This window comes from Charadrius vociferus, unplaced genomic scaffold (assembly GCF_000708025.1).
Source record: "Charadrius vociferus isolate BGI_N301 unplaced genomic scaffold, ASM70802v2 scaffold413, whole genome shotgun sequence".
Lineage (NCBI taxonomy): Eukaryota > Metazoa > Chordata > Aves > Charadriiformes > Charadriidae > Charadrius > Charadrius vociferus.
The window spans coordinates 1425274-1447961 of record NW_009647738.1 but is presented as its reverse complement, the minus strand read 5'-3'; the positions used below and the strand labels follow the sequence as shown (position 1 = coordinate 1447961).

The window sequence follows — 22688 nt, the reverse complement described above, 5'->3', positions numbered from 1 at the left end:
TTTTTCTCATTATCCTACTCTGATTTGATCAGCAATTGTGCTGGTTTTAGCTGGGATAGATTTAATTTTCATCACGGTGGCTAGCACGGGGCTATGCTTTGGATTTGTGCTGAAAACAGTGTTGGTAATACAGAGATATTTTAGTTACTGCTGAGCAATGCTTACACAGAGTTAAGGCCTTTTCTGCTCCTCACACCACCACAGCAGTGAGCAGGCTGGGAGCACATAAGAAGCTGGGACGGGACACAGCCAGGACAGCTGACCCCAACTGATGAAAGGGATATTCTGTATCATGTGATGTCATGCTCAGTATATAAAGCTGCGGGAAGGAGGAAGGGGGGGACATGTGGAGTGATGGCGTGTGTCTTCCCAAGTAACCATTCCACATGATGGAGACCAGCTTTCCTGGAGATGGCTGAACACCTGCCTGCTGATGGGAAGCAGTGAATGAATTCCTTGTTGTGCTGTGCTTTCATGTGAAGCTTTTGCTTTATTTATTAAACTGTCTTTATCCCAACCCACAAGTTCTCTCACTTGCACTCTTCTGATTCTCTTCCCAATCCCACCGGGGCGGGTGGAAATGAGCAAGTGGCTATGTGGTGCTTATTTTCCAGCTGGGGTTAAACCACAACAGCAATAAATTAAATTAATTTCTCCAAGTCAAGTCTTTTTTGCCTGTGACAGTAACTGGGGAGTGATCTCCCTGTCCTTATCTTCACCCATGAGTTTTTAATCAAATTTTTCTCCCCCTGTCCAGTTGAGGAGGGGAAGTGATAGAGCGGCTTGGTGGGCACCTGGCGGCCAAGTAAATAAGTTTTGGAAAGGCATTAAAATTGTGAAATAGCCTGCACATGATGGTGGATCCATCAGTGGCAAGGAAGGAAATGGACAGAATATTGATGTCATTCAGATCTTCAGAATAGTAAAGAAAGCTGTTGTGAAAAGGAAAGTAGCCAGCTTTGAGGTTCAGAAAAGCCTGCTGGAGTTGTAGGGGTCTTAGACAACCAAGACAAAAATTTGAAAAATGACACCATTATAATCCCATGTTCTCTCCACAAATGCTACCTCTCCTCTTCAGCTTCTAGTCCAACATGGTGAAAGATCTCAAGCAACTCTACCTCTTTCTTAGTTACAGTAACGTATTTGGTAAAAGGCACAGGCCATAACTCCCATGTACCTGCATTTAGATAGGCTTGCTTGGCATTCCCCTGATAGGTGTGATTGGCAGGGGAAGAAGCCAGATTTAGACAGGGCTCCTTTCTAAAAATAGGTAATCAATTTCAGTACAAGACTCACAGGTTATAGGAAAAGAAAATGATTTTGCTTGGGCACATAATGAGCTTGGATAATCAGTTTTCCTGCTCAAGAGCAATGAAACCAAGGGTTTAAAAGAAAAGGAACTTTATTGAAAGGGATAAAATGGCAACTTAACATAAATACTGGTAAGCCCATTTACTAAAATCAGCAATAGAGCATGGAAGATTCTTGGCAATGTAGCCCACTCCACTGTTTTGCTCAGATCTGAGAGAGTCCATTGTCCATCTGCAAGGCGATGTTGCTCTTAAACCTCTCTTACTGTTTCCAAGTGCAGTGATCCCACCTCTGATACTGGGTTGCTGCTCTTGGCAGCTTCAGCCCATGGTGCCTTGATTCTATCCACAGTCCCACATTGTCCCCTCAACATTTCAGATCATAGAATTATAGAATACCAGGTTGGAAGGGACCTCAAGGATCATCTGCTTCAACCTTTCTTGGCAAAAGCATGATCTAAACAAGGCGGCCCAGCACCCTCTCCAGCTGAATCCTAAAAGTGTCCAATGTTGGGGAATCCACCGCTTCCCTGGGGAGATTATCCCAGTGGCTGATTTTTCTCATTGTGAAAATTTTTTCTCTTGTGTCCAAGTGGAATCTCCCCATGAGTAACTTGTACCCGTTACCCCTCATCTTTTCCATGTGACTCCTTGTAAAAAGGGAGTCTCCATCTTCTTTGTAGCCACCCTTTAAATACTGAAACGTGGTGATAAGGTCTCCCCTAAGCTTTCCTTTCTCAAGGCTGAACAAACCCAATTCTCTCAGCTTTTCCTCATATGGCAGGTTTCTCAGTCCTTTGACCATCTTTGTGGCCCTTCTCTGGCCCCCCTCCAGCCTGTCCATTTCTTTTTTATGTCACGGGGACCAAAACTGAGCACAGTATTTCAGGTGTTGGTCTGACAAGCACTGAGTAGAGAGGGGTAACGACTTCTTTGTCTCTGCTGGTGATGCCCTTGTTGACGCAGCCCACCATCCTGTTGGCTTTCGCTGCTGCAGCAGCACACAGTTCACTCACACTGAGCTTCTTGTCCACCAGGACAGCCTTTCCACAGAGCTGCTCCCCAGCTGGATAGATCCCAGCCTGTGCTGTACTCCTGGATTATGTTTTCCCGGGTGCAAGACCTTACACGTGTCCTTGTTGAACTTCATAAGGTTCTTGTTAGCCCACTCTTCCAGCCTATTGAGATCTTTCTGCGGGCTGGCACTCCCTTCTGAAGCATCCACCTTCCAGTCAGTTTGGTATCATCAGCAAACTTCATCAGGGTATACTCAATCCCATCATCCAGATCACTTATGAAGATTTTAAACAGCATTGGCCAAAATATGAATCCCTGGGGGACCTCATTTGTGACAGGTTACCAGCTGGAAAAGGAGCCATTCACCACCACCCTCTGAGTGCAGCCTGTGAGCCACTTCCCCACCCAGCGCACAGATGGCTCGTCTAGAACATAACCCATCCGTTTCTCTAGGAGGAGGCTGTGGGAAACTGTATCAAAAGCCTTGGAGAAATCCAGGTGGACAATGTCCACTGCTCGCCCCCCATCAACTGAGCAGGATCCTCCGAGAGGAGTCTGGGGCAAACAAAACCCGAAGAGAATCCCGAGGAACATACCATTTGGGGTTTTGGCCTTTTTTTTTTTTTTTTTTTACTATTTTGCTCCATGGCTCCTGTGCTCTACCACTATCGAGGGAAACACCACAGGTAATTCCTAACCCTCAAAACACCATTCTGTCTTGATGGGTAAGTAAGTGTTTCAAATACCTTTAAACTTAACACACAATTGTGTTCCAACCCCAGTAACTGAAAGTGAAATCCACTGAAATGAATTCACTTGCTCCCTCTTTGTTGTGATCTCTAGCCACTTCAAGTAGTTCTGGATTTCTCTTTTATCCCATTATAGGCAAGATCAGCAGTAAGTACTCCATTCTTTTAGGAATACTGGGCTTACCTCAGGATAGATGTAGCTCTGAATTTAAGTTTTATTTCAGTGCAAGCTTTACAGCATAAAGGACTGAATTTAATAGCAGGCTGAAGACTCTTATCAGAGTTCTTGCAGTGGCTATCTCCTGTTCTTATGGTTGTTACCATTTCAAAATGAGCCATTCAAAATCATTTGCAGTGGAGATACCAAATGTTGGAATCATTCAGGATAGCACGAGATAGGCAGAAGTCAGGGGTTAAATGAAAAGAAAAAAAAGATTGACAGGAGAACAGGAAATCTTTATGAAAATTGTCCTGGTTTGAGCGACACAGGACTGATTTCTCTTCTAATGCTTGGGAAAACTGCACTTTTAGAAGACTCTAGTGTCTGAAATTGTGAAAATATTTACTTTATAGCCAGCTATGGTGTGTGGGTTTCAAGGTCTCCGTGTTTCCGAGCTCGCCAGGTGCAGGGATGAGGAGGAGCAAGACCCGGGCACTTGACCCAAGATGGCCAACAGGATTATTTCATACCACAAACATCACATTCAATACAAATTAGAAAGTTTGCTGCGACGTTCTCTCTTCTGTGATGGCTGCGATCTTGAGAACTTCTTGCCCCGGTGCCGGACCCCTGAGCCCTTCCTTTCCTCCCGAAGCTGTAGCGCTGGTGGCATCTGATATTTTCTGTCCAGTGCTGGGAGTGAAAAGCTTCCTACTCATAGAACTGGCTGAGTATAATCCTTGTGTATTTTATATTGGTCTCAGAATCAATATTGGTTCTTTAGTGTTATTAATGTTAATTATTTAGTCTTAGTCTATCAAATCTGTTTATATTTCAACCCCTGGGTTTCTTTGTTTTTACCTGATTCACCTTCCCGGGTGAGGAGGGGTCATTGGGTGATAGAATAATTGTCTAAACGACAATAAATTGTTGTGGGTTTCTCAAACCATAACAAAAAGGGATACCCTGCAGAATTATTTGTGTCTCAACTGCAGGGATGCATAAGTCTAAACTGGGAAATTCCCATTTTTGTCAGAAATACCAGAAGTTATGAGAGTGCTGCAGAAGCTTGGATGTAATTGGTCTCTTTTATGTCAAAATCCTATAGAATGATTATCTATTTTTCAAGTGCATTGACTCTTTATAGATGACTAAACCAGTTCTTAAATAGCTTTTTTGGTGAATAATTTAGCTAAACTGGAGGAGAACCCTTTTTTTTTTTTTTTTCCCCGAAGTTTTGCCGTGCTGGATAAAAACATTGGCTCAGAGCTGCCACCCAACGATCAGACCTCGTAAAATCACTTAAACACAGAGTACCTATGTTGCAACGTGCCGAGTTCAGTGAGACAATGAAGTGAAGACCGACTAATTTCTCACTGGATAAAAAAGGCAGTCAAAGGCCATTTCCCCCTCCACTTCCTTCCCCAATATCTGCATACCCCATCACTCATTGCCTTGTCTGCAACAAGGTCCTTCGCTTAGAAAATTTGATTTGTTAACCTGTTAACTTTGCTTTTTTCTTCTGTATTGATTTTTCTGCTGTTTTACCGGGTTGAATCAGTTCAGAGTGTGGGCACGTGTCAGCACCGGCACAGACAAGCAAGAAGGAATGAACTGCTGAGAGCAGAGGAATGGGCAGAAGGGAGATTTTGGCTGCAGTGAGAGCTTATTTCAGCCCTGTTCTTGCCTAACTGCATCTGACATGCTATTTGGAGATTCCAAAGCTGGCTTTAAATACACAAGTTTGGGTACCCAAAGCACTCTAGTCAACATGGAGTGTCGCACAGGGTAATGTTCCTTGCCAAGGTTTTGGCTCAATTAGCCTGTTCAGCTCTCAGAGACTTCAGTTATTGATTGCTCCCAGTAGCTGAGCTGTCTCACTGAAAGCTATCTCAGTTATCTCTGCAGCTTTCAATGTGTCACCCATCAGAAAGCGTTTGCCCCTGGCTGAGCTGTAACATTTGGCAAAGCAAAGAAGATGATGAAGGGGGATTGCCACATGTATGTCCACTTGGCATCGAACAGCTGTCACACATTTGAGTCACAGAATCACAGAATGGTCAGGGTTGGAAGGGACCTCTGAAGAACATCTAGTCCAACCCCCCCGCCAGAGCAGGTCACCTACAACAGGTTGCACAGGACGGCGTCCAGGCGGGTTTTGAATGTCTCCAGACGCTCCGCAACCTCTCTGGGCAGCCTGTTCCAGTGCTCTGCCACCCTCAAAGTAAAGAAGTTCCTCCTCATGTTAAGATGGAACTTCCTATGTTCAACTTTGTGCCAGTTACCTCTTGTCCTATTATACAATTGTCCATTATATTGTCCATTATACGATGCCAATTATTTTGTATTCTTTAAATGCTTATAAACATATCTTAATTTGTAAAATGTGCATGAAGTTACTTTACTCCCCTGCAGGAGGCAAACACCACAGTTTGTGGCAGAGTGTCGTGGTGCACCAACAAGACCTTTCAGTCCGTTTCCCTTCTGATCTCGTCTCTTCAGGAGCCGTTCATGGGTAGCAAAGGGCATTTGCTTCAAGCTGTGTCATAATCCTGCAGCCTGCCTGCCCTAATGTCTATTTCTAATGTCTACTGGAAACAGATCTGTAAATTTGCATACTGATTCAGCCCACATGTTATGTTTTGCACGTTAGCTGACTGTGCCCTGAACTGCCTGCTTCCAGTATGCCAAGCAATGTCAGTAGATTTCAGCTCCGTGTTTTCTGGATTAGGACTTGCTGAGGTCTCAGAAGACAGCGTTTATTATGTACCCGGAGTCACGTTGGTCATCAGTGCTGGACGCAACACAGAGAACAGGTTGTTCCTACAGAGCTGTGCTGCTCGGCTGAAGCTGGAGTGGTGTGTGCTCAGGCAGGAGCCACCTGGTACTGATGCACAAGGAAAACCCACAGGGAGGTTTCTACAAGCTGCCATTTGGCCAGTCTCCTTAATTTGAAAGACTTGGACATGTGCCTGGAAACATCCGAATTCCAAATGGTTAATTATTGCTGTGGAAAATGATTATCACTTGATTATCATTAGTTACAGTTTAACTTCCTTCACTATTTTTATGAAGTCAGCATATTGTTATCTAATTCCCAGCTGATGAAGGGGGAAGTAACAATCCTAACTCTGCCCCAAAACAGTTCCTATCAGGGAGCAAAGCATCAATCTTTTAAAATGGTGAAAGCTTGGGACCAGATGGGAAAGATCAGGGCATCGCTATTCCCGCACATGTACTTTGTGATTGCTGCACCAAACCGCTACGCTTTGGAGCTGGAAGGTAGGATCCTGCAATGAGGGCCATTAAATACTGTGAGAAAAACACATCAGGAAGCCCAAAAGACCCTGTATGTCCTGCATCGTTCAAGCCCTTGGTTACTGTCCTGATACACTCTCTGAACTTCAGATTATACAGACTGTATGGTGGACACATGAGCTTCTCTCTGAGGGACACTTCTCTTTGACTTAGGGAAAGGGCTGACAGGGTGAGCATGGCTTCTAAGAGTTTCAGGAAGGGTCCACTCACATTGTGGGGTGATTTGCAGATCAGAGAAGTCCTGGGGCTTTTTGAGCTTTCCTGTTCCCTTTAGGTGGGATAAGCTGTTTTTTGTGGGGTTTTTTGGTTTTTTTTTGTGTTTTGTTTTGGGTTTTGTTTGGGGGTTTTTTTGTTTTTGTTTTTTTTTTTGGGGTTTGTTTGGGTTTTTTTTTTGTTGTTGGTTTTTTTTTTTTTTACATTGCCTTGGCCTGCAAATAGCATGGGCTTTAGGGAATACCCTGATGCCTCCTTTTCTCAGGTTTGCATTTGTTTTCACACATTACTACTGCTCCCCGCCAAGGTAAGAGCTTTCCCCAAAATCCTCCATGTGGCATATGTAACAACAAAACTGGAGTGGTGGGCAGAGAACCCTCCTGTCCTGCCCTATGTAGGCATCTGGTGCCAATCATATGGCGTTGTGCCCAGGCTATTGAGTGGACATTCTTTGGTGTCTTTCTGGCAAGACAGCCTAAATTCATCTCAGAAGGGAGCTGGTTCTGCACTTGGTGTGTCGAGCTGGTATGTACACGCAGCTCTGAAGCTTCCCCGAGTGGCAGTTTTACAGCCTTCAGTGTGGGGAGAGGTGGGCAGCATTCAGGTCTTTGGGCAACCCTGGTTCATTCCCAGTGCATCCTCTGTACTTCTCGCTGGACTGTTTGGGCAGCTGTCAAAGTACCATGAATCTTCTAGCAAACACGAGTTTGCATACACACGCACGCATGCACACCACCACCACCCCCATCTTACACTGCTCACAGGTCCTACTCCACCTCATGTGCTGAGCAGATGAATTTCTGTAAGGCCTCCTCTCACCACCACATCTCTCTGCAAGGGTGTGCGTCCCACACAGTAATCAGACCCACCTTACCCGTGACTAACAAAGTGATATTTTTTGTATTCACGTTAGGATTTATCTTGCATTGCTCTCCCCGAAGACACTCTAATTGTGAGGGGAAGACAGCCCCAGCAACAAATCTGCTGTTGACAACTAGCAAGCAATGGGTTCGTGCTTTATCTGGAAGTTTATTAGACGGCTGAGGAAAAAGATCCCTCGTTGAATGCCCTCCAATCCTCAACCTTCATCTTTTAAGGCTTGCCTTTTTTCTTCCCATATTTGTCCTCCAATGCTTTCTGCAGGTTTAGATTTAGGGCATTTTTCTGATGCCATTTCCCTGAAAAGAAGGCAAATCACAGTTCAGTTACAGCCTCCCTTCTAATACTATTATCCTTCAAGGATTTTTCTAGATGTAGAGCTTCTCTCTTCTGAAAATGCCAATTTTTAGTCCCCCCGCACCTTTGCCCAAACCCATCCATTCTCCTTGGCAGAAGCAGGCCAAATCTCAGGAATTCAGCAATGTACTTTTCCAGGTGGAAGCCATACCTAGCTCATCAGTCCTCCTTCCATGCCAGTTCTTGGGATCCCTGACTACCTTCTGAATTATATCAGGGGTATAGGAATCTTTCATCAAGCTTCGGCTCTCCAGTGGGCCACCTGCAAGGAACAGCAAATAAGGAACTGTATGCAGAAATCACCCTACTGCAGTCCTGGGATTGAGCAGGAGAGCACCACCAGCAGTTTCAAGGGCTCAAGAAAAGGCACACATTGACTTTGATCAGGTGTGTGGCTAGGTGCTGAATAATAGCTTCATCATCACCCAGGAGGGAGCTAGTCTTTGCCAATTTATCTGCTTTTCATCCTCAAGTAGCAAGGTATCATCTTTATTTGTATCCCAGTGCCCTTTCCTTAGTCAAGTGCCCACTTATCTCCTGTTGAATCCCCTCATTCATGTGACTAACTTCCTATTCAGCAGCACAGCTCCACAAAAAGCACCATCTTACCACTCCAGGCCTTCTTGAGCTCCTTTTCTAGCCACCACACTTAACAAATAGTTCCCAACTGTGACTTCTCTTTTTATCCCCTCTTGACTCTTAGCCGTTAGAGGGGGCTTTATTTTAATCTCTCATCCTTTGCTCTTCACCTTCCTTTTTATTGTACCCATTCCTTGACAATAATGATTTTGAGCTCCCTGGGGAAAGATGTCCTTTCTTTCTGTGTGACTGCACAAACCCAGGACAATGCAGTCTTCAATACAGCAAGGTCTTGTCATGGAACGTACTGTATAAGGAAAAGAAATCTGTCTCGTGTTGGCACACCAGAAACTGGAATCAAAGACAGTTATTTCCAAGTTTTTCGGATGTGATGTTAACAAGAATGGGATGAATGCTTACTTCCCAATATTTGCTTAGATGGAGGGATCCCTGGGTACCTTGGAAACAGATGTTCAGGGAAGACATTTCAGAGCCCCACATCTCTAAAGGTCTTGAAGAGAAATAAAATCAGTATTGTAACTGGAGATAACTTGGGACTGACAGAGGACCTTGAATTGCAAATGTTTTCCATTTGGACAGCTCTGAACACAGAGGACAGGGGTCATGATACACCTTCACTGGTCACATCTTGGGGAAAAAAAAAAAAAAAGAGTGAAAGAGAAAAGAAGAGAAAAGAAAGGAATAGAATACATACAAAGGGAGGCTCTAGATTTCACTTCCACACCCTGGAAAAGCAGTGACTGTGGATAGAAAGAATAAGAGGAGAAAGTAAGGATCACCTACAGTCAGATCTCTACCCAAAGAAGGGTTGCTGCCCTGAGCCTAGGCAAAGTGTAGATGGAACCAGCTTTGAAGGTCAAGCATAGGTACGTGTGTCCCCTCACCTTGGAAGATGTTTGATCTCAGATTAAAACCCAGCTGGTTGTAATCAGCAAAAGATGTAGAGTTCAAGGGGTTTAGCATTTTAGTACGGTCGCTGAGTCTTTTCTGTCCCATGATTAATGCTGCCTCGCACAGAGCTCGCCGTTCCTGAAAACATGAACAACAAGGAACCACTGTCAGTCCACGTTCCCTAAATGCAGCAAACTCCTGGCAGTTCCACCCCTGCATAGGTCTTTGAGCTATGACTAATCCCTGGGACCTGGGTCTGTCCTTGAGTCTCCCTCAGCGGCTTCTGTAGGCATTGTAATTGCATGGGACAACTAGGACTGGTAACAAGGGGGGGAATTAGAAAGGGATGATGGTGTTGGGCCCTGGACTGGGTCCTGGTACCACATTGGTTTGCCTTGCTGAGTTGGAGCTCTGCCTGGCTACAGGAACCTTATGAACGAAAGGAGGATGGAAAAACAAAACTAAAAAAAGGCATGGGAAAGGCTATCTGTATCTGTGGAACGTGTCTCTTCCTCGTAGTGTGAAGCCCAAATCCATCTCTCTACATGTCTTCTAGAAATGGCTAATATACTGCTAATATCCCACCTGCTCAGCCCCCTGCTACACCATAAAAACAGCCTTCAACCTGCCACAAAGGATAGATGAAATAGCTTCCTCCAATACCTCTTCACCACTGGTAAGCTCAGCTGCACTGGCAAATTTATATTTGTTGTTGGCATGGATCAAGCTTTCTTTGTCCTCCAGAAGGAGCTTCCATTCTGCTTTCATATCTGGCCCTAATGATGCTGAGGACTCTTTGGCACTTAATCTGCCACAGGTCTCCTTGGATTTTTCACAGCTGGCTTTGATGGTCTTTCGGGAAGATCCAGGCCCTCTAGACCTTGGCATCTGGTGCTGGCCTGCTACTGGTTCTTTGACATTTGAGATGGATTTGGTGTCTTCTGCCTTCCTCTGCATGAATATTGCAGACAGGTGGTAAGTGCTGTTCCTCCTTCTTAGCTCATGCCCCACTATTGGGTCTTTGGTGGGAGAAGTATCTTCTCTTTCCTCTTCAAGTCCTCTTGAATGAAGACTCTGTGTGTGGGGAGTTCTGGCCTGGAGACTCTGTTTGCTCTGGTTTTTACTTTGAACACACTTTGCAGAAGGACATGCCTGGGATTTAATAGATGTGGAATTCCTTGCTGTTACCTGAGCCACTGGGCCCTTGGAGATCTTCCAGAAGGCACTGCTGGAGCTCCTTTGGGATATTCTCTGACTGGTGGGACATGCTTCTGGAAGATGCTCCTTTTTCTGTTTCTCAGGTCCCACTTAAAAGACAAAAATAATAGCTAAATGAATTTGATACTGTTTTGACAACAGGTGGTACTGTAAATGGAGCTGGAAACAACCGGACATGTCATTGTGTCATTGTCGGACAACAAAAGAAACATTGAAAGTCTCAAAGAGGGAAAGAAAAGAGAAAAAAACAACCTAGCAGCATTATATCAATCTTCCTACTGAACTAGGTGAAGGTTCCTGAGGAGTCTTAAATGCTCTTGAGAGATGAACATGCACAGAAGTGCGGAAATAAAAATCTTGTGGTCAAACATGCACACAAAGGTCTGTGTTTTCTCACGTGTAGAGGCCCCTCCAACCCATGACCACTCTCATGAACATGCACTTGTAGTCTCTGTGGCTCATGGGTATTTGCTGATGAGTTTACAGCACATCAGTGGCTTATTGTGCTTGAGCAGGAAGGTAGTGAGACAAGTCCACCAGTGGAGGAAGACACTCTCGGGGTGGGGGGATTTTAATCCATCAGCCTATGGGACATGATATCCCTGCCCGAGTAGTTTTCACTCACAGAGGTACATGCAAATCTGGACGGCATGAAAGGAGAGAAGGAATGACACAGACTCTCACAACCTGTACTGCAAAGCAAGCTCTGGAGAAGGAACAGCTTCTCTGTCATCTTGCTTACCTGAAGTACCGTTTGCCAGCACATAGTTTCTTCCTGCCACATCAGGTGTAAGGGAAGCTGGAACCTCTACCACACCCTTGGAAGAGAAACAAAGGCTGTGTCAGGCTCAGAGAAGGGAAGGAAGGGGACGGTGGCCCTGCTCATCTTTAGATAACATAGATTATTCTCACACAAATGTATATTACACCTTTCCAGATCAAGATAGAGCTGTCCCTGCCTGGCTGCGTGGTTGGTCCTACAACTCATTATCCTCTCAGATTAAAAAAGCACGTAAGTCCTACAGGATTTCACATTAACAGCTCACACGGAACAGCCTGCCTAGGACATGGCCAACAAGTGCCTCTGGGGAATACTGAGCTGCAAGAGTTTTCACAGGCAGTGGTACAGACCCAAGCCAAAATGGAAAAAAAAACTTCAGTGAAAATGTCTTTTTTTTTAATTTTGAAGCACCTAGAGATGTCAGACCTGTCATGCGTTGTACAATTACAATATCTCCTTCCTTCGGTGCATTAAAGTAGGGCCAGAAAAATGGGGAGAAGAGGTGATGAACATGAAATGCCTGTGCAGTGCCGGCTATGCAAAGGAAGGGAGACAGGCTGGAAACAGGGTTTCTTCCCTGGTTCTGGCACAGACTATCTCCTGTTTCGCTTTGCTAGTCCTGCTGATGGGACTGATCCAACCCCCAGTCTTGGCAAACTGCCTCCTGCACTAGGAGGAAGCTCATGCCTTTCCTGCAGAGGGAATGTCTGTGTGTAACCCTCAGCCGTGTCCTGCTGATGGTCTGTGCTCCTCATCCCAGCGGGACCCTACAGGCCCCGTGAAACCTGTGACAGGTTACAACTGGAGCCATGGCCCACGGTGGTGAGTATGGCCATTGTGAACCCGCTGGCACCAGCAGCAGTACAAATGGGATCTGGATCAGGTAGGGATATACATTTGCGTTGGTCGAATTAGCTCATGACGTGACATACATGTTTATTTTCTGCTCTTGAGGGTAGTTACTGGAACGAAGACACAATTGCCAACGGGGCAGGAAGCCTACCGCTTCAAAGTTAACTCACCAGGGCCGACTTAATTGTAAAACGGCAGCTTGTTTTACACCGTGCCAGTACTTTGCAGCAGCATTTCTGCTACAACATTGGGGTCCCAAAGCTGAAGTTACTGTATCAATCAGACTCCAGGAGTCAGTGCTGTGTGCTCTGCAAATGTGTTAAGAGACAGAAAGTCTCCCACAAAAAGAACAGGGCCACCAGAGACTAAGAGAGGAAGCCAGTCCTGGCTCACAGGGCAGGATCTGCTTCTTTTCTGTATTGCTTTTCATTCTTTTTAAAGAAGAGCCAAACATTTACACATGATCAAAGTGCAGGAATCTGGGTTGCTAAATAAACTCCTGTGTTAACTCCCACCTCCTACTTAAAACAAAACCATGTCTGTTTGTTATTATTACTATATTCAGTGGAAAGAACTTTCCAGTTTGCTGTTGTATAAATTCCTCTTCTCCCATTTCTTCCAATGAAGCAGAATTCCTGTGTAATGAGGCAATGTGCCCATTTCCCAAATCCTGTTCACTGATAACTTTCATTTCCCCGCTTCCTCCTGGACAAAATGACGCTGAAGCCTGAAACTGTTCCAACTTTCTAGTTTGTAACTATATATGATGTTACTGTTATTGCATATTGTTCATTTTACTTCTGAGCCTGAAGGTCCAAAGTCAAAGCACCACTCTGAGACTCCTACACCTTGACACCAAGAAGGATTTGAAGGTCATTTGACCATCTTCCTGGATAACAGAAGCCACAGAACTATCTCTACTTACTCCTTTGCTAAGCCAATTCTGTGAGGGACAACTTATGACATACCAGAAAAGACTATCTTGATCAAAGAGCTAAAAATTATTAAACTTGGTCTTTTTTTCTACATGAAACCCCTCCAAAAATGTGTATGTTTAGCACAGCCTAACGCTCTGACTTTCCTGACTTCATGCAGCCACGGAGGAAAGAGGGAGCTGTCTTTCCCAGGCAGAAGATGAACATCCTCAGACAGGTGTAGCAATTGGTATGCCATTCTCGCCAGCCACCAGATGTGGTCAAGAATGTTCTCATATGCCTTGAACATCTGGCCAAGCCCTCAAAATTTGAGATTTCAGTGATTTTCCAGACCTGAGAAGCCCCATGGGTGTCAAAATGGATCTTTTATAGTTATTTTTATTAAAAAAAAAACAAACAACAAAACAGAGAGAAAAGATCCAGCACTTAACAAAAGGCAAATCCTTTTCCATAACTACCTCTCTCACCTGGTCCATGATCCCTGATGTGGTGACACAGTGATTTGTACAAGCAAGCAGGCAAGTCTGAAATCCAGGAATGGAGGTGGGATGAAGGCTGAAGAGCAGAGACGGTTGCTAGGGAACAACCCTCCCTCTATGAGCTGTGATCTCCATGGGAACCAGAAGAAACATGGCAGAGATCAGGGTCATCCTAGCTGATCAAAAAAAACCCAAAACAAAAACACAAACAAGGAGGACAGTAAAAGGCTAATGTCTCATGAAACACCTGTGCCCAGATCTCATCACATACATAGGATTTCTTGGAGACTTTCATAACACCGTCATGATAATCAACAAGACTGCATTTCAGCAGAACTGGATCTTCTAGCATCTCCAAATGCTTCACATGAGCTCACTGACCCCCATCAGAGAGGCAGAGGAAGGTGTCCCCATTTTCCATATTAGAAAAGGGGAGTTAGTGGGCTGGCAAAAGGTCCTACATTGAGGCAATGACAGGAGAACAGATTGGCCCTCCTGTGCCCAGTACCCAGTGCTTTATTTTAGCCCTGGACTTCTCATCCGTTCTACTCCACCATGGATGTGAGCTCTCACCAGGCCACTGGAATTTCTGCAAGTCTCCAGGGAAGACTGCAAGTCTCCTTCATGTTGCAGAGCTGCTTCTACCACCCAGCACAAGCAGGTCATAGGCAACAGGGAAGAATTAGAAATATTCACAGATGCATCATCTTAGAAGCAGATTTTATTCATTGTGAGAAACTGAAAGATAGACAGAAAGCTACTTATCGTTCTTAGAAAAATTGGCAAAATATGAATCAGTATATTTTTTCTTTACTTCCACCTCCTCCCTTTTTCTGTACCCTGGGCTGGAGACACCTGGTAGATCTCATTGCCCAAGAAACAACTCTCCCTCTAGGCCTTGCTGCGCTTCAACTCAGAGACCTTGTAGCGAGGTGGGGCACGGTGGAACCACTCTGACCAGGAACCATCATAAACAGCCACATCACGCTTGCCGCACAGGTAGGCTGCCAAGGCAATGTGACATGCTGTGACACCTTTGCGGCACGTGGCTGTCAGTGGCTTTGAGAGATCCACTTTCTTCTCACGGAATATTTGTTGGATCTCCTCAATACTCTTCTCATGGCCAGTTTCTGTTAGGAATGAGCGGAAGGGTATGTTCACAGAACCAGGGATGTGACCAGATTCCAGCCCTGCAAGAGTGAACAAGAAAAGGAAACATGAGCAAGGAGACATTAACGTAGGTGATGAAAGACACCTACAAAAGAGACATTAAAGAGACATCACTGCAGATACTCCCACTCTCTCCAAGATACAAAATTGTTTCAGGTGATGATGAAGATAAAAAGCACTATGGGGCTGAAAAGGGGAGGGAAAAGGTTATTCAGCTTTGCTGAAGTGAAATCATCCAGAATATTTAGCGAACTATTTCCCCCTGAAAGCAATGAGAGGTAGGAACCTGAAGAAGCCCTAGACGTGACAAGAATCAAAGAACCACCACAGAAAAGAGCCTAACAAAGGCATTAGGGGGATCTGTGTAGAGAGGAATGCAGCAGTGCATTTCTGACCTTCCCCAAATATGCCAGCAGTGTGTAGAGACACAGCTTTCAGAAGCCAGAAGTGTGGCTTGTATGCGGAATTTGCGAAACTAGTTATCTGTTCACAGTTTATTCCTGTGTCACCTTAAAATAATATTTCAGAGAAGTAAAGCCACCTTAAATTCAGCCACATTACTGCTTAGGCAGCTGTCCTGGGGCAATGGGGTCAGAGAAATGAGAATTTAGATTTTGTATCACTTTTTATCCACTCCATGGACGAAATCAGCATGGGTTCTGTTTTTCTACTGGTGTAACTGACCAGTTCAGGCAAGCTGAAAGTTGCATCTCAAGAACAAGGTCTTTAGAGAGAAACAGATTAAAAAACGTAACGGATAAGATTTTCATCAGGCCCTTGAAACTCAAACTCTGTCACTATAGGCTTAATCGAAGTCCAATACACTCAATGGAAGCTTTTCCACTGACTTTGAGAGGCTTTGGATCAAGCCTCGTTGGAGCAGGAAACATATATTACGTTGGAAACGCATTTTAGGGAATGGTTCCTTGCTAGGTTTGAACTTCTAACGAGAGAGCCCTGGGAAAGTCACATAAAGAGTAATCTGTTTTACTGACAGCTTTCCCCTTGCCTAAGTCATCAGGGTAACTGATCTCAGGAGATGGGAGAGACTGGGGCAGGGAACCTTTGTCACAGTCAAATGTTTAAAGTATACCTAGTCAGAGATTGACATCACACATCATCATGACAGTTTTATCGCTCAGGCAGAGTGATGTCATGTCATGATGAGATATGTAATAAGGAGAAAACAAGGTTTTGGCTTGGTATTGAGGAGGCGATTTTTGCTCTGCTGGACAAAGAATGAGAGCCTAAAGAAAACCCTGAGTCAGCTTCACAAGATCTCTCCCTGTTCCAGATGGACCCTCTTTGTTTCTTGGTTCATCCTCCCTGAGTTCCTTAGAAATCTGGCACTGCTGTCTAGTCGTCACCTCATGCATCCTTCAGAACTGTTCAGCATTACAGGGAGAGGTCAGGGAAAAAACCTGCTGACTTCTGGAGGGACTAACATTTTTTTTTTAAAAAAAAGGACAGTGTTTTGGACTGATGCTTTCACCACATATTTTCCAGTTCCAGAAAACAACAGTTCACCACTTCAGCACAGAGAACGGCAGAACCCACACTGATTAATATAGTGCCTGTATGACAGAGAGGAAACAAAAATAATACAAAAATGAGTGTGAGAAAACCTTATTTGTAGTTCTCAGACTGCAGAGCTTCCTACTGGAGAGACTTAAATGCCTGGGTTAGGCTACTGCTTTCCTACAGAGTGAATGGTCCTGAGCCTGTTATTTGGGAAGGGTTTTCTGCAAGGCTCGGCTGTAGTACTGGTGATTACCCCAATACAGACAAGTTTGTGAGCCACAGAACAATGCTCTCACACCATCCTGGGGCACTGGGAAGTGTACTGAGATCAAGAAGTCCTGGGAGCTGATCTAGAAGGGCCAGCTCTTGCTCAAACAAGCTTGCTGGGCTATCGATTCAGTTCTTAGGTGTCCCAGGCCCGATGGTCATGGTCACTTTTCTAGAATGTTCACACATCTTAAAATAGGTAGGTTTGTACCCCTCTCTATTGCAGACTGCTGTGACGTACACTCACCACCTTTAAACAACTGTTCAGTTAGGAGCTGAGATCTGAAAAGCAGAGTCACATTTTAGAGCATTTTTGACTTTCATCTATAGGGAGACTTCCTTGCTCCAGAGATTCAAAAGTCTGTTGGAGTCGGAGACCAGTGCTTGCACTCTGCAAGTGAAAGATGGGGAATTCTGTAGAAACTGCATTTACTCATGTACGTGGGTGTTCCACTGAAAGAAAGAGCTGACATTGCACAACCACAAGCCCTTGGACTGCCTAAGAAGTGCTCTTGAGTGATTGAGGAAGTTTTATCAGCTCTCTCTCTGCTAGGACAAGAGCAGAGAAACACAGGACTGGAAGGCAAGGCTGGATGCAGCTGGGATCTGAACAGTGGAGAGGATACATCTGCCCTGCCTCATACGACAGAGAGCATACTCCACACCACATTCACAAAGTCACCCTTAGAAACTACCTGAAAGGAGGTTGCAGAGAGGTGGGGGTCGGTGTCTTCTCCCAAGTAACAATCAATAGGACAAGAGGAACTGGCCTCAAGTGGCACCAGGGGAGGTTTAGATGGATATTAGGAAAATTTTTTTCACCGAAAGGGTTATCAAACATTGGAATAGGCTGCCCAGGGAAGTGGTGGGATCACCACCCCTGGAGGTATTTAAAAACGGGTAGACATGGTGCTTAGGGACATGGTTTAGTGGTGGTTTTGCCAGTGTCAGGTTGATGGTTGGACTCAATGATCTTAAAGGTCCCTTCCAACCTAGATAATTCTATGATTCTATGAATTACATATTTCAGGCTACTAAGCATCCAACCTTGCTCTCTAGCATTATATTTCCTGTCACTTCTATCACTGCAGGTGGTACCTCACACAAATACTCCCCGTGTGATCGTTTAAACCTTCCCAAGGCTGTGGCCAGAAGCACATTTCAGCAGCAACCCCCTATTTTCAGTGCTTTGATGATTCAGAACAATATGAAATAAAACATAGAAGCATAATGATGGGACCACGATGGCAACTTCCAGCCCCACAGATCTGCTTTCAGCACAAGCTATTCTTATCTCCCTTTAAGTGAGTTTTTTGGGAATCTAATAGTACTTGTGCTATTTGCCCTTTTCTCACATTGAACTAATAATTGCCCCTCTAATATTATGTTTAAAGTATTAATGAAGTCCAAATGGAACAAGTCTACCTTGTAGGTGCTTCCAATGGCTGGAAGAAAAGATCAGACATAACTTCCAGGCATGCATGTTCCCATTTGTCTTATCTGGCAAATCAATTCTGTTGGCAAGGAAACAGCCCTCAGCCGCAGTGCAAGTTTACCAAGGTATTTTATTCAATTTTGCCATCATTTCAAATAACTTTTCTTGAAGACTTTTTTGAAAGCCTTCCAGTCCATCCATGTTATGATAATAGATCAACAGCTGCCTAGGTTGTGTTGTACCTCCTATCCTAAATACAAATACAAACTTTGCTAGTCTTTTTGTCCTACAGAACCACGTTCTGATTAAATTTATTAAATTCTTGCCTCATGGAGTTGCAATGTCACATAAATGATTTTTGACACGTATTTGGGACGGAGATCATCTGCCTCGCAGATCTGAGCACATGGATATCTTTTAGTTATAGTCCCTCTTTAGAAGTGATCATTTCCACTTCTTTCCCCTTCTTCTTGCTACCCCTCAACCTACTCTACAGACTTATCCTCACAAGAAAAAAAACAAACCGGTAGCACAGACTCAGTATAATTCTGAGGCTGTACACAAATAATCTTTCATCTGGAACCCCTGCTAACTGCATAGCAACCCTATTTATTCCTTCTCCCCTTGTTCTCTTTTTATTCACTTTGCTCCAGCAGTTTTTGTTATTTAATTCCTTTTGCCAAGACTCACTCAGCTTGGCTTCTGGCAATCCTCCCTCACAATTTGTAACCTGTAATATGTTATCTTCTTCACTGCTTAATCCCCTTTTCCACATCTGTTAATATTCTCTGCTTAAATATATATTTTTTCATTGGCTATTTATCTAGCTGAGACTACGGCCCCTTCTCTCTAGCCTTCCCCTTTGCGATGAAAGCTCCAGATGTAATTTCTTAACGTCAAAAAGATAAAAGATGTGCCATGTCCACATTTAACTCCCTGTGGTCTTGGAGCTGGCTGGCTGCAGATAGCTACTCCTTTCCAAACGCCTCCTTTGTTATCTCTCTCTTCCATTCAAATTGTATGCCTCAGAAGGGACCATTAGTGATCTCACCTAATCTACGTGAACTCACTGGAAGGAACACTCTAGGCTTGGTCCTCACAGTCAGATCAACAGGCCTTTGCCACCAATGCCAACATACTGCATGTGTATACAGCCAGAAGAGACAACTCTAAGAACCAGCAGGGCCACGGTGCTAATTCTGGCAGCCGATGTTTATCAGTCTCATCACCCAGATGGACAGCTTTGGATTGTAGGTTCCTCTGGGTTGAAACAGACTTTGATACAAAGTCTCTCGGTCTCCATGTTGTGCCTTGAGTATCACTTCATGGTGAAAGTAGAGCCAGTCCGCTCCCAGCTCTACTTGGAGAGGAGAGAGCAGAAGCAGCAACATTACATTCTCACTGCCACTGAACATTCAAGCTGAGCAAAATCTTTATGTTTGGGGCAGGGAGGACTGAGAGCTGCGAAAATGGGCAAAACCTTAAGAGCTGTGTATGCGCAAAGGAGACAAGGATTACCCAAGGGGTGAGAATGAGAAGAAAAATAGTTGGAAGCTCATGAAACGACTTTGGGTTTGCTTTCTTTTTTTAGGTGACGGATTTCTTGTCTGGCAACTTTTCCCTCTTTTCTCAGGTGTCTGCAAAAGAATTCAGAAATCCACAACTTTTCTGTATGCATTTGTTAAAATAAAATTCTTATTCCTCAGTTTTCAGTGCCCAATACTCAGAGAGAATCAGCACTGGTAACCATCGTGTAATTATATTCATTATCGGCCCCTGGATTGCCTGGGATTGCCTCAGTTCAGGCTGGTTCCACAGACCTTCACCCTACAGCACCTGAGTAAGGAGGTCCTTGCAGAACCTGGTTGGGCCATTGCCGACCACAGCTAGTGAGCAGACCTGAGCTGCTCGTTCCTTCAGAAACACAGCTCTGTGCAGGGACACCTTTAACCGCTCAGCACACAGGTCAGAGCTGCACATCTGATGGGCTTATCTTGCACACCACACATGCGCATCCAAGCTTTTTCACCCAAAGCAATACTTGCATTTAAGACCGATGAGACACGGCCTGTAAAAACACCGTCCATCTTTCTCCATCCTGGCAACCTGGGTAAATATCTCCCAACACTGAAACATTAGCCATGTGTTATGGCTTATCTCATGCTCTACAGAGGTTTAAACCCCAGCAAGGTAGCTACTGCATAAAAATAAAACAGAGACAACTAATTCTTACCACAAGGAACTGAAAAACTGAAGAGGCAAAAGAGTCAGCTGAAATTAGCCTCTTCTAGAGATGGAGTTCATGGAACTGGAGAGATTAATTGACTTAATTAGGAAGTCAAGAGCTGAGGCAATAATTAAACTGAAATCACCTGAGAACACAGCAAGTTCCTTAACCTCAAGACCATTTTTCTTCTCTAAATTGCAGGCAAAGTTTCTCCTCCCTGATTGGATGACCCCTGTAATTAATCAGCACTGATTTCAAATTGCTCTTTTAGGTGCTGGCTGTAGCATAGCTACTGGCCGGCCTAGTTCAGAAGGCTGTCAAGCTCCTGTGGAATGAGCAGCTGCAGCTGGAGTGCTTATCCTGATGGATCTGCTGTGGGAAGCAAAACTGGACCACCACAAATAAACTGTTCCGTGCTGACTCATTTCAAAGGAAAAATCTGTTTTCAAGACGCTGTCAGGGGCTGCAGTATTTGTCACCTGATGACAACTCCCACTTTGTGAAAGAGAACACAAAATCCACCAGCTCCCAGCAAGAAGCATTTTATTCACGTCTTGAGGTTAAAATTCAACCTTCACTTTGATGGGCTGCAGTAGGCGAAGAAACAGAATGAGCGATAAGCCTAACTCCCCCTCTCTCCCTGCAACAGCCTCTTCTGTCACTCCCATTACCTTTCTCACCTTCCGTGCTGCCTTGCACAGTCTGAGTGTGTTTGGGGGGGCTCACTGTAGGCACTTAGGCAAACCATGTGTACAAAGCCATTTACAGCTAAATGCTCCTGAGGTTTGGATGCAGGAATTTATTTCAGAACACCATGTCACACTCAATGGCTGTACAGCAGCACACACATCAGAAAACAGCCAGAACAGAATGACAACCTGCAGGTGAGGCAGCAGCGCAGCATGGTTTCAGGACCACAAAAGGCTGCGCCATGCCTGCTCCTGCAGCATGGACCTCGACTCAGACCCAACGACTGTTGCTGAGCTTTTCTGTGCTGTTTTTGAAATTCTGCATTTCTTTTTAAACCATTTATGTGATTGCCTTTCAGAGGAGAGGTTATTGTGGGATATACCAAGGCTTAAATGACACAGGATGGGCCTCCTTTAACAACCAACCTGAATTTCATTCCAGGCACATGGCTGTACCAGCTGTCCTCACGGCACAGGACTTCTCCCACCCTTGCTGCTTGCACGTCCAGTGTTTGACTGAGGTAACAAAATAAATTTTTATTCCTGTTACTGGGGGCATCCAAAAGAGAGAGGTTCACAGCCCATACATTTGGGAAGGGTTTGGGGCTTTTCTTACTTAAGCTTGTTAGATTTAACAGCAGAGAGCAAAAGGACAAAGATCAGCTCAAGCAAGTTGTCTATTTGCTAGGAACCAGAGCAAGAAGGAAAATGTCCCTTGGGTTATTCTATTGCCTAAAACCTTGGCTTTTAGTGGTGTATTCATTATGGTGAGAGGTGCCTGTATGAATACTGATAGCTTGTCTGTGTCTGCTTGTGTTAGATAGGACCCTGAACAAAACCCCTGGGACCTCTCCTCTCCCTTGTTTGCATTCTGTCTGATTAACTTCTGCAGGGTGTGGGATGGCGGATCCTGCAGCCAACTGACTGCAGCACTTTCCTGCTATTTTCTACTGCTGCTTTACAACTAGCTACAAGAAAAGCAACCTGCAAGGACACTGGGATCCGAACGCTCAACTGCGGACCCCTTAAGGTAAATGAATGAGTTAGGCTGAGGCATGCCTGTACGTTAGGAAAATCTGTTTTCTGGCTGGGAGGAGCTGGGACGCCTGGACTAGCATTGACACTCATCCCGCTCTGCTGCAGGCGGTGGGTGCTGTTCCCACCTCCATTACCTTGGTCCAGCTCGGTCCCCCGGAACCGGCCCTCGGGGCGGGAATCCACCACCTGGAACCGCAGGGACCCCACGTTCTGGATCATCTCCTCAAAGGTCTTCATTTTTTCCGCTGTGCCAGGGGCGCCCTCCTTCACCCAGTTCTTGAAGCCGCCGTTCAGGACGGAGACCTCCTTGTGCCCGAAGGCCCGGAACATCCACCAGGCGCGGGGGGCGTAGAAGGTGCCCAGCTCGTCCCCGTCGTACACCACCACGTGGGTGTCATTGCTGACCCCCAGGCGTCCCACGTAGTCGGCAAAGTGGGACTCGCTGGGCAGCATGAAGTCGTAAGGGGGGACTGGTCCCCTGCACTCCTCAATGTCGAAGAAGGACGCCCCGGGGATGTGCCTCTCCTTGAACTCCTGCCGGGCGTTTCGCTCCTGCGGCGGGTACCAGGAGGCGTCCAGTAT

General features: G+C 45.1%; 3 protein-coding genes across 3 annotated transcripts in view; 1 reads left to right on the top strand and 2 right to left on the bottom strand.

Annotated features, from left to right (window-relative positions):
- Positions 1-7859: 7859 nt before the first annotated feature.
- TEX33 (testis expressed 33) lies at positions 7860-13756 on the bottom strand. Its single transcript, XM_009881908.1, has 7 exons — positions 13748-13756; positions 11455-11530; positions 10683-10801; positions 10158-10445; positions 9488-9632; positions 8155-8265; positions 7860-7945 (listed from the first exon to the last, which is right to left on the bottom strand). The coding sequence occupies exons 1-7, from the start codon at positions 13754-13756 to the stop codon at positions 7860-7862; spliced, it is 834 nt and encodes a 277-aa protein (XP_009880210.1).
- Positions 13757-14161: 405 nt separating this feature from the next.
- MPST (mercaptopyruvate sulfurtransferase) overlaps positions 14162-22688 on the top strand; it is an 11097-nt gene continuing 2570 nt past the window's right edge. The window contains exon 1 of the mRNA XM_009881856.1: positions 14162-14165. The gene's annotated coding sequence lies outside the window, so the exon portion shown is untranslated. The remainder of the gene's footprint in view (positions 14166-22688) is intronic.
- LOC104283696 (thiosulfate sulfurtransferase-like) lies at positions 14478-22688 on the bottom strand (the record flags this gene model as incomplete). The annotated part of the gene is made up of 2 exons (XM_009881907.1): positions 14478-14949; positions 22241-22688. Coding segments are annotated over 2 exons (747 nt in total), but the record flags the coding sequence as incomplete, so codon positions are not given.